General features: G+C 37.9%; 1 protein-coding gene across 2 annotated transcripts in view; it reads left to right on the forward strand.

Annotated features, from left to right (window-relative positions):
- exoc2 (exocyst complex component 2) overlaps positions 1-12,104 on the forward strand; it is a 59,019-nt gene that overhangs the window by 18,835 nt on the left and 28,080 nt on the right. For both annotated transcript variants that reach the window (XM_032571550.1, XM_032571549.1), the window contains exons 2-6: positions 81-238; positions 2,319-2,495; positions 3,596-3,719; positions 6,389-6,502; positions 8,096-8,220. In XM_032571550.1, coding sequence (XP_032427441.1) covers positions 121-238; positions 2,319-2,495; positions 3,596-3,719; positions 6,389-6,502; positions 8,096-8,220 — 658 coding nt within the window. In that variant the 5' untranslated portion in view covers positions 81-120. The remainder of the gene's footprint in view (positions 1-80; positions 239-2,318; positions 2,496-3,595; positions 3,720-6,388; positions 6,503-8,095; positions 8,221-12,104) is intronic.

Genomic DNA, 12,104 nt, shown 5'->3' on the forward strand with positions numbered 1-12,104 from the left:
GGACATTCTGTAATGTTATGTGAGAAGGTTGCATTTCAGATGCCACCCAATTCTTACCATTGTATGTTGTGCTTGTCCAGTTGCTGATTGGTCCAGAGCTGCACTGCGACTCACGTCAAAATGTCACGAGCACGGCCGCCACCACTAGTCACGGGCATCTCACCTAAGGAGGGACCAGCATGGACCAAGGTGACCATTCGTGGAGAGAACCTGGGCACAGGCCCAGCTGATCTCATTGGTAAGACCTTTAAAACTAACTGAACATCTCAGTGCCAGTAGAGTCATAGTTTGTATTTTTGTAAAAAAAAAATCTATATATATTTAATTTTCATTGGAGTTGACTTTTGGAATGTGGAAATGAATGGCCGTTCAGGTATTTTGTCTTATTGTCTCTTGCTGAAATTGACATACATGTTATTTAAATTAAGTAAATATTTGTTCTTAATGGTCTTTAAATTCGGGTATGTGGAGCAGACAAGTTAAAGATATTCAGTCTTGCAACAAATGCAGTGTTCATTCATAGAAGTTGAAAGCACAAAAGGATAAAACACTGATTTGCTGATATTCATTCCTCTTGATGATGTATCTGCAGAGGTATCTTGTAGTTTCCTTTTAAACAGCGTTTTCCAACTTTTGAGTTCCACTTGGCCTCCTTTTAAATACCCTACTAACACCGTCATGTCCAGTCAAGAACATGTAGAGAAAAGTTAGCGCATATTAATAAAAAGTTACTAATAATTTGTGAAACCTGCAAAAATCCACATTTTCAGAAATAACCCAGGAACCACCAGGTCTTAAGCTTCTCATGAACTGGAAACTGCTGGAACACCATTAGAAGCCAGTCCTGAAACCAAACTGTTAAATAGTGGTGGCAGTGTGTGCTTGTTTTAGAGGTTCTGGTCCACTGCACAAAGTGGATGAAGAAGTGAAATATGGTTACCGTCTGATGTTGTATCTTCACCTCACAACATCAACCGGAATGGTGAAACATGGACTCAATGTTTCAGCTGATCTCAAACCTGGAATGACCTTCTGTAAGCCCTCAACTCAATCTTATTGAAACTTGAAAATCGAACCAACCAGTTTAAATGGACTTTGCGAATTCTGCCATTAAGTCAATATCCAGTTAGAATTACACCTTAAGCTTAGTGATGGTTACAAATAGTGCATTGTCAAGGTGTGACTTGCTTGGAGACATTTAGGTAAATATTATTAAGTGTATATGTATAATTTAACCCCTGTGTGGATTAGAGAAAATCCACAATAAAATCAAAACTAAATTTGCTTGTTTAAAAACCACTTTTTTTTATTTCACCCACTAAAAATACCCAAAAAACAATTCAAATAATTATGATCCACCTGCTCACAGGTACTGGATGTATACTCTTTATGTTTAAAGAAAACAATCTTGTAAACACTCAAGACCAGAGTTCACATTTTAACATATTGTAAGACTTTTTCCTATTTATGAACAAAGAAAAACAGAGTTGTCATTTTGCTTAAAAGAAAAAAGTCAAATGACTTTTTTTATAAGCCAAACTTGAGCTTGAAACATCTTGCTCTCATTAGATGATTTTAACATCACACTTTGTCTCTGCCAATATTTTCCGTCATATTTGCCAGTTCCTGTAAAAACTCTGATGGCAGTTCAGAGGACTCACAAACCGCTCTTCATCAGACTGCCAGCTCCCTAGCCAGCAATACAAGTCTATTCCTCACCATCCATGTCCCTGGGGCCTTGACTAGGACAATTAGATATGCACAAATGTGTGTGAGTGCTTATGTATCCAAACAAAGTGGCCTATGGAGAACAGAGGCAGGAAATGGGGCTCTAATGGGCAAATTATTTACGGTTTTATGGGCTATTTGTTGATCGCCTCTTGCTGGATGACACACATGCCAAGCGCTACCAGATCTCCTCTGCTGAAAATGCACAAGTTCTCCCTTCCTCACGAAGGCTTTGCGAGGTACTAAGAAGAGGCTGACAGATGTCGGGGCAGAGGGCACATTGTGCCAGTAATGAGCCACTTAGCACTGAGGAGTCACTCACATTAAGTTTAAGCAATTGAGTGAGTTGGAGGAAGATCAAGGCCACCCACGCCAGCTGTGACCCCAACTTGAGCTTTGACCTCTGGTGACAGTTTGACTAAACTTGCTGATAGACGACAGCGCTGTCTGAGCAAGCTCTTCTACACTGCTCCATATTTGTATTCCTGTGCGTGTGTGCTTGCATTGCAAATGTTTATTTGTTCCCCCTGTGTGTGTGTGTGTTTGTATCTTTCACCCATTTCACCTTTTTCTCTCCGACTCCATCTCAGGTCTGTCCATCTGCGGCCATAACTGCATGCTGACAGCAGAGTGGATGTCGGCCAGCAAAATAGTGTGCCGTGTGGGGCCTGCCAAAGATGACAAGGGAGAAATCATCGTCACCACAAAGTCCGGAGGTCTCGGCACCTCGACCGTCTCATTTAAACTGCTCAGGCCAGAGAGGATTGGTAAGACTCAGAAGGGAAAAGGTCAACGAACCAATGACGTGCCCATGAGCGCTGCAGCTATTGATGATGTATGTATGGCTTGAAGTAATCTTTAAATTTAGTTTCTTCTGGCTATCTTTCAACAATGGCTTGAGCCCAGATTGGTGAATTGCAAGACTAATAGATGACAGATTCTCCCTCCTGAGCTGCCAAACTGTGCAGCTCCTCCTCTCTTAAAACCCTCTGAGACCTTCACAGTTAAACAACATTCAGATTCAAATTAACAAATGATTTTACTTTTAAAGGCAGTTTCTTGGTCTGAGTTTTATTTATTTGTCAGGAGACTGAAAATAAGTAGGTGCAACATTTATAGAGTTTTTGTTAAAAATAAAAAAAAATTATCCTATTTTGTTTTTTTTCCCCTCCAGTTTACAATGATGCACTACTTTGTATTGGTCAGTTGCATAAAAATATAAAATATAATATATAGTAAAATATACTCATGTGACACAATGTGAAATGATTTTAGGCGATAGAAAACCTTTGCAAGGCAGTATCTACTGGTGACATTTTTCATAAAATGTTATTTTTAATATAACCACAATCTAATAAAAATACCACATGTGGTGTTTATTTATTATTTATAATATTAATTAGTATGCTGCCAGATTAGAGTAATTCTATTAAACTGAATTTATTTTATTTGAATTTGACAATGCTTGAATTTAGCAAAATGTTAATGAGTACAAATTGCAGTATAGTTAATAAGATTTTAACAACTTCAAGAAATTAGTTTTTCCTTAAGATTTCAGGGATTTTCTTGCTTTGCCACTCATCGCTTCATATTATTGTTGCAAAGTCCTTTTTATGCTAATTTTTTAAGCTATGTTTAATTAATATAATTCTTGTATTTGGTCTTTTATTGTGCAGTTTCAGTTGCACAAACCGTATAAAAATGCTGCATTTTATTAGGTATCAAAATATAAAAAAAACATAATGAATACATGAACCCACGGTTGATTTATTTACTGTTTGCATGCTTGTAAAATAAATGAGAGCAAGTGTGTTTATGTGTGAGCCCATCTGGGACGTGTTGTGACTGCGTCCCGCCTGTCCTGCAGGTATCCTGGAACAGTCCGCCGTGTGGGTGGACGAGGTGAACTACGACATGAGGACGAATCGCAACAAAGGAATATCCCCCTTCTCTCTGCGTCCCAGCAATCCACTGGGCATCGAGATGGACAAGTACGGATCGAAAACATACAAAAATGCACACATGCCATCTCACTGCCATAAACACAAGGGCTCTCAAGTCACTGAGTCATGGGTTACATCTCTAAACAGACCCAAACTCTCCCCATATGCTGGCATTTGAAGTATTATACCAGCATGGGAGAGGCTGAACTGCTCTGCGCAGGGAGTGGAAACAAAATAATTGTGTATAAAGTAGAGAGGAGGACGATAAAGAGACATTTGGAAAGGACTCTGGGAGAAAACGTCACAGCGCCTCGCAGAGCAGGCAGTGCGCTGATGGCTCCCACGCGTCGGCCAGGGTGGGCAGAGCTTGTAACTTATAGTTTGTCTTGTCAAGTTCTGACATTTCTGGCTCAGTATTTGTTTGACTTAGAGGGTCTGGGGGCAAGTGACCGCTCGTGGCCAGAGACAAGACCCCCATAAACAGGCTGCTCCATTGACTGGCTCCCAGAGATGCATTAAACATTCACCGCAGCTCCTCTCCGTGTTTGACTTTTAGTCAAATTAAAGCTATCTCTGGTTGAGATGTAACATGAAGGCATTCGAAAAGAGTCCGATAGGTTGTTTACATTTTTCTGCAGTGATCTCACTTTTAAAGTTTGCTGCTGTAAGTATTTAGCAGCTTTAAAAAAGACAGGTCACTTGTAACTTCCACTTCTGAGGTGTTGCTTACAAATGCTGTGATCTCTGATAGAAACACTTAATGCACAAAATTTAAACCTGCTTCTGAATTAAGGGTTGAAGCCAAAATATTTATTTAAGATTTAATCACACCTTAAGCTACATTTATATTTTAAATGTTTTTTACCTTATTGCTTTTGTTAAAAATCTTTTATTTGTATCAGAAGCATAATTACAGATCATCTCTTCTTTACATGAAAACGTTGTGTATACTCCACATAACAATGGTAAAAAGAAAGATTAGGGATATTAACAAAAATAAAGCAGAAATAAATTAAAATCTATTTTGACCTTTTAAGAACAGGTGTAAAATTTTTGCTAATCACAGAAATAAAAGTGAATAAACCAAATCACCATAATAAATACAAATATTTAAAATTAAGATGAAGCCAAACTAAACAATAAGACTAAAGATAAATTTACTGTAAGGTAAGAATAGGAATGCATTTGAATTATGCATCTTAATCACTTAAATTAGTAAAATACCAAATGAAAAACACATGGTTTAAGCCTTCTTTTCTCTAATTTTCTTAAGAAAGCTGTCTAACAGGCAAGGACTGTCAATTTTTGCTTAATAATCTTAAATTTTAAATACATCATATTACTTAAAAATACATCAAATCTAAAAGCTCCCACACTTTTCATTTTGTTAAAGTGAATCAACTAACAACATATTCTTCTATATGCTCAGTTTTTTAAGAATATCATAGAGGCCAGGGAGAAATGCTTTGATGTGTGCATTTTCTGTTGGATTCAAAACAACCCCAATTGAAAAAAATCTGCGCTGAGGTTTACTTTTATGCTCAGTGTTTGTTATATTTTAACTGTTGAGTCAAAACAGTTTACACAAATATGTTTCTGTGTGGTATAGTTTCCTAGAGAAAGAATCAAAATCAGCAGGTCAGACTTCAGAGAAAATCCGAAATCTGATGAGTGCATTGCTAAAATCTTCATTATGTCAAACCAAACTTTCCAGAAAGCTAATCTCATTTCAGAAATGTAAAATCTTCTTGCTACATCAGAATTCTAAAGATAGAAACACCATTACATTTGTCCAATTGAAATGTATTATGGATGCTGTTTGCCTGTGTGGCTGTGTATGAAGTCCAGCTGTGAGATTTAAAAACACCATAAAATGTTGATTGATGAGGAACATTGTATGAGGAAAAGCCAGCTCATCTGTTCTGCTTTCTTTTATTCCTTAAAATAGCTTCAATCTGAGTTTGCTTGATGCAAGACATTTTTGTCATAAACATGTACAATTAAACAAATATTCTCTTGGTATCAGTTCCACTGTTTAGGAGTAAAAGAATAAAGAATAAATGCGGCAACATTTCTGATCATTTAAAATTTTACAGACATTTATTATTTTTTGTGAGACTAAGTGCTTCAGAAAGATAAAAATCCAATCTAGAGTAAATATTTTCACTTAGAAGTGTAAATGAGCTGAAAATCAACTGGAAAAATGAAATATATGTTGAGGTGGGAGAAGAGCAGGAACCCTGGCACTCCCATTAACGGGAGGAACCTCTGGTTTTGTATGTATTTGTGCGCAAACATCACCATGGTGATAGATGGTTTTCTTTTTCTTCACATAATTACATAACTCTAATATGAGACGTTTCCTTCTTTATATGCGTGTGTGTTGGCGCGTGCGTGTGTGTGTGTAACTGCAGGGTGGGTGGTGATGCTGGGGATGTTGGTTTGTGTAGCCCACAGGTCATTAGTAGAGATCAAGCTTCCCTAATGAGTACTGGGTCCTCCAGGGGCATCCAGGCGTCACACACTGCACTTCCCACGCCAGGCTCTCCAGGGCCTGTGCTTCCTGGCTACACGTTGCCCCCTGCTGGAAAATAAAGTCACATTAAAAAGATACAGCTTTACAACTAGCATACTTGTAATTCAGTTCTCCTCAACAATACTCAGCTGTTCATACAGTTTTATCTTGCATTTATATGCCTTAATGTTTTTTCTTGTAGGGGCAAAGTCCCACAGAAAGACCTGGAGCAGATATTTCCTGGAATGAGTGGAGACTTCACCAGTGAGAACTTCTCTGCCTCCTGGTACCTTATAGAGAACCACGCAGGCTCCGGGTAGGTCTATTGTTGTGTCTGTTTAAGCATCCATCTCATATAGCGGAAAGACGGTCTCCTCTTACTGGTCATGCACTTGAGGTGTGAGTTTTTCACTGAGACAGAAGTCAAATCTGGATTTTTGCATCCACTGGTTACAACTGTGACGTCTTTTTTTTAATGCTTTTTTTCACCACATAGTGCAAGTAGTCAAAAAATGCATTTTCTCAATTGTTTTTAGATTCAAGTGACAAATGCCACAAGTAACAAAAATACAGAGTATTTAGAGGAGGAAGCGTAATAATTTCTCAGAATCTGGCAGTGTTGCATTTTAACTCTGGGATTTTGCTAATATGTTTTTCGATACACGAGTTTGGATGTCATTACAGAAAAAGCATTAAATTACTGCAATATGCACCTGTGTTATTTATATTAAATAATAAATTATAATTTTACTAAGATCTCACCAAACTCGTGATTCCACAGATGTTCAAAAGAAAGATCATTCTGAAACTATTGTGTTGATTTAGCTACATAAGACACAAATGCGTCTCACAGTTTCCTTCCTCATTTCATATATTTGCAGTTTTAGTTGTTTAATGGATGACTTTTTCCGCTTTCAATGGAAACCATTTCTAATTACAGATTTTGCACAGACTTTCCAAAACTAGTTAAATTAAATGATCTACTCATAGTTATGTGACTCCAGTTTCTACTTTCTACTCAGTTATTTAGTTTTTTATGGTTCCTAATCTGTCATATTTCATAATGGTCAACACGTCCAAATGGAAATCAGAAACCCAATTAATGGAAACTAGATGTTGTATAAAATTGTCAGAGAATGATGTACAGTTAAAAGAGATGGTGCTTGGGAGAAAAGCATTTTCATTATTGCTTATCTTGATAATCCATTAACTATATGGCTTTAAATTTTATTAAGTCTCTCTCTATATATTTTTTATTACAATGTATCATCCACTTTTTTTTTTTACAAGTTTCTGACATTTTGCAGTTAAAATAATAATAAAGAATTATTTAAAAAGGAAGAAACAATTCAATATACTATTGGAAATTATTTCTACATTCACGTACTGACTGGTAAAGAAAATATGCCAGGAATTCCAGCTGAAGAAAACAAAAACATAGTTACATTGTTTTTTTGTGTGTTTTTTTTTTTTTACCAATTCCCTTTGAGTTTCTCCCCACATTGTCATCTGGTTCTTCAGAGATCAGAGCGGCGTGTAGACGAGGTAGCCTGTTGACCCTAAAGGCTGTTAGGGCAGAGGAGAGTTATTTTGGACACTCCTGGCTTCCTCTCCCCTGCTTAGCCTTCCAGTAACCCAGACCCCGAGGATCCAGCATGACCAGGGGCCTCTGTTTGGACCTCACTGGGTGACTGTTTCTTCCTGCAGAGGAAACCTCACTCAGGACACTGACACACAGACACACGTACTCGCACACGTAAAATCTCAAACTATGCGTCCCGAAATAGTGTGTAAGAAATGCAAACAGGCATGAATAAGAAACAAATTCAAGTCATTGTTTGGCTTTTTTGTTTATATCTCGCAATAAACTGATAATTATTAGTTGTTTTTGTGGATTTTTTTGTTGCAGATTTGAGCAGCTGAAGATTGCAGCCAATAACCTGAAGAAGCAAGCAACTAAGAAAAACGAGGGAAGCCTGGCCTACGTGAAAGGAGGCCTCAGCACATTCTTTGAGGCTCAGGACGCTCTGGCAGGTAAAAAAAAGAAATGATCCCCAACATGCACAAACCTTTACTCCCTCACTTCATATTTGGCCTCAGAAATAAGGTCCTAATTTGGGGGTAAATGTACAAGTTGGGCCATTTTAATCCCTCCCCCTCCCCACCACCACATGTTTTTTAGCAGCGGTTGATTAAAGAGGCTCATTTGGACGGTGTGTGAAAACCCTCCTCTCTGTGTTAGAGTTCCAGCAGCCAACCACAACACAGTTAAATCACCTCCATCAAAATGAGATCAGCTCTCACCTGTCAGCCTCACTCGGCTCTGAGAAGTAGTTAGAAAAGCACAAACACGCCTTTCACACTCGCTGACCCTCAGATGCCAAAAAGATTTCAAGGTGGCAGTCGGACCGCTGTCGCTCTGCCAGGTACCTCGAATCAATTGTTCACTTCATCATTCATGCTTTTGTCTGTTTACGCTCTGCTCCCGCCGCAGCCACTCAGTTACTTCCCCTTACTATTTATATGTACACTTTTCTGCCTCCATCTTTATTATTATTGCTTTCCGTATGTTTGTGCTCCGGTTGGAGGAGAGGCAATGTTTTCATTGTTAGTGACTGAATCTAAATAAACGGAGCAGCCCTACACAATGCGAGCCAGAGTATTAGGACTGATAGAGCTGATAACGGAGCCAATATGACCAATGGGAACAATGCAGAGTCATTCTCACGTTCAGACTGAGCGTGGCTACTGTGTGCCCACTGCCCCAATGGGAAGTGTACAGTCTGGAGGGGTTGCAGGAAGCAGCGCACCATGTGTGCACTACATTGACCTGTGGGCCAAATGGACTTACACTCATGGTTAGTAGAATGTATACCCTCTTTCAGCTCTAAGGTTTTATGTATGAGGACATAATAAAAATGATCTGATGTTTGCCAGGTTCTAAAATGATTTAAAGTGAGGTGTAGAAAAGCACAGAACAGATTCCATATTGTCATTTGTTAGTCATTTAATATAAGGCTGAAATGGAAAAGCTGTAGATGGAAAAACAAAATACATCCAACAGCTCAGCTTGTAGAATCACCTTCAGCACCTGTAGCTGTCGGTAGTCATTTCCTGTATGACTTTATCATTTTCCCACATCATTGTGGGGTAATTCCACCGACCTCTTCTTTACAACCTTGTCTCCCTGCTTCCATGGCCCAATTTGGATCAAGCTTCAGTTGTCCAAACCGGACAGGTTGACCTGCCTCACATTTGACTTTGAAATAATTTAATTTCCAGACAACTTCATAGATGACTGCAAAATGAGCTGAAATCATCAGCATTTGCTGATGACATGCTGGTGTTTGGCTTGGTTTTAATTTTATACAGTATGACCAACCGTCAGTTTATTACATTTATAGTTGCACAGATGTTTTCCTTCGGCCCTTCTAAACAAACTGTCTTTGTTCTATCTTTTTCTATTTATGCTTTTATTAACTGTAAAATTTACATTGCTAACTGATATTTTTAAAGATTGGCATGGAGCTTATGGATTTTTTACATTTTTTGCAGACTATTGCATGGTCTGACATTGGGGAGAAGTTGCTGAAACATTCAATCATGAAGGCTGGTGGCCCTCTTAGATGTTTTTCATTATGAATAATCTCAATCTCACTCAGTTTATATAATGGTTTATAACCCTTCTCACGCTGATGGGCAGCAACAGTACCATTCAGACCAAATATCACCAGTAGCAACCACAAATCACTTATTCAAGTCCTCTAACTAGAAAATCAGGGCTGCTGCTTTCACTTTTCAATCTTCTCTAAACTCTAAGAGTGCATTTTGTTTTTCCCACTGCTGTAAGGATTTTAAAATGTATTTACTTAAAAGATGTGTACAAAAATGTAACAATATAGAACATAATAGTCAATCCGTGTGATAGGTGAATGTAGCATAATATAGTTTAACCTCATTTAGGAGTTCCTCAAATTTGAGGAACTTTTTGTCATTTTTACCTATAAGGTAAGAATGAGATGGTTGATGGATAATTTTAGGGTTTAGTGAATTTTTTTTTCTAATTTCCAATAAAACTTAGAAACTAAAAACAGAATCTATTTTTGAGTTAAACATTCTTTTATTTTAAATTCAGCCCTCTTACCTTTTTCAGGTGTGTTAATATAAACACTATATAAGCTGCATTAGGAGAAAGTGTATGACTACTTATAAATGTGTTAATTATTCTGAACAACTCTGAGGGAATTATCTTTAGATTCTCAGCGCTTGTATGCTTTGTCACTATTGAAACTTATTTTGTATTTGTGTTGCCAGTTGCAAGAAACATGCCTTGAAACTGATCATTTTGGAATGTCCACTTGTGTGAATACGTAAAACATTTAAAGCATGTTTTTCTCTCTCTCTAAGCATTTTGCATCAATCAGGTCATAAAAAGGTTTTCACATTATTCTGTTTTTGAACTTTTTCTGCATCCTAACTAAACTTGCTCTCACTTTTTATGTGTTTATTTATTCATCAGCAGCTCCCAACTACAGCAGGACAGAGTAAAGAAGCATTATCTTGACAGCGGTACAGCATCAAACACTGTAGCTCTAAAATCCCTTTCCTAAACTGCTATATTACATCCATGTGTCAAAGGGTTTTATTCTTTTCCCCTCATAAAGATAAACATTGTCTCATATTTGAACCAGCAGCGTGACTTGAAGGTTAATTTTCAAACCTCTAGACCCCATGTCTTCTTGCTGTGACTCATTACTGCCCCGCGGCATCCTTTTCAGGCCAGGGTTCGGTTCTGTGTCTTGAAAAATGAGGCAGCCACACAGAATGGGTAGTTGGGTCAGGGATATATTCTTTACACGGAGTATGGTTGGCCAAACCAACTCACAGAGCACGCAGCCTGTGAGCTAGCCAGTTGGACTCGGCCCCTGCAGTGAACTGCTGCAGGGCTACTAAGAACAGCTGTCTGAGCGACTGTGAATCCCTTCTTTGTGTCTCTGAGGAGCTTGGCACGTCCTTGTTGTTCTGAGCCAGACCAGATGAAGCTTACCTGAGAGGCAGCTTTTGGGATTTTTAGAAATTCTTGCACTTCAGAATGTGCTGCGTTTTAAGTTGCTGCTGTGTCTGCAGACGCTCTCAGTCACCATGTGACATTCTCGTCTCCCCTCTTGTTTACTTTCAGCTCGCACGCTTAGATGTTCATCAAGTTTTATTGATGACTTTAATTGAAGTCTGGGGTTATTTTTAATGCAGCATGCAAGGTGGAAAGAAGGACGAGAAGCCAAACCTGTGTAAAGAAATGAGACGGATGGAAAGAGTTCAGAGCAACAGCGACACTCTGAGGTTTTCTTCTTCTGAACTTTTTTTTTTTAGTTCTCATTTAAGGGCTTTTAGCTGTTTTTCTCTTCAGTTCACTATAGATATTTCTAAAAATTAAAATAGTAATTTATTATAAAATCTGACTTTTGTATTTCAGAAACAAAAAGATCTGCAAAATGCCTTGCTGTTTTGGGATAGTTTGCAAGTACTTTGTTCTATCTAGTTTGTATTTATGTGTATGGAGGATATAAGACATGGAAAACTTTGCATATTTTGAAACCAACATCACGTTTTCATAATGTGTTAAAAATATAAACTGAAATGTCTCATTAAATTAATATATAATGCTGTTTACTAGTACTTGGATAAACTATGTTTTGCTGACATGTTAGAGAAGATATCCTTGATGAACGCTCCTTCACTTTTATATAATTTATGTGGCAGCATTTTGGTGATCTAGCCAGTATGACCTTAGCATTTTTACATAGTACATTGATAAATAGCACTTAATAGCAGCATGTTTTCCAAGATATTAATATTTATTGATGCTCTCATAGACCTACTAGTGGAAAAAGGTAGTCTAAATACCAATCCAAACAAGG

This window comes from Xiphophorus hellerii, chromosome 9, assembly GCF_003331165.1.
Source record: "Xiphophorus hellerii strain 12219 chromosome 9, Xiphophorus_hellerii-4.1, whole genome shotgun sequence".
NCBI lineage: Eukaryota > Metazoa > Chordata > Actinopteri > Cyprinodontiformes > Poeciliidae > Xiphophorus > Xiphophorus hellerii.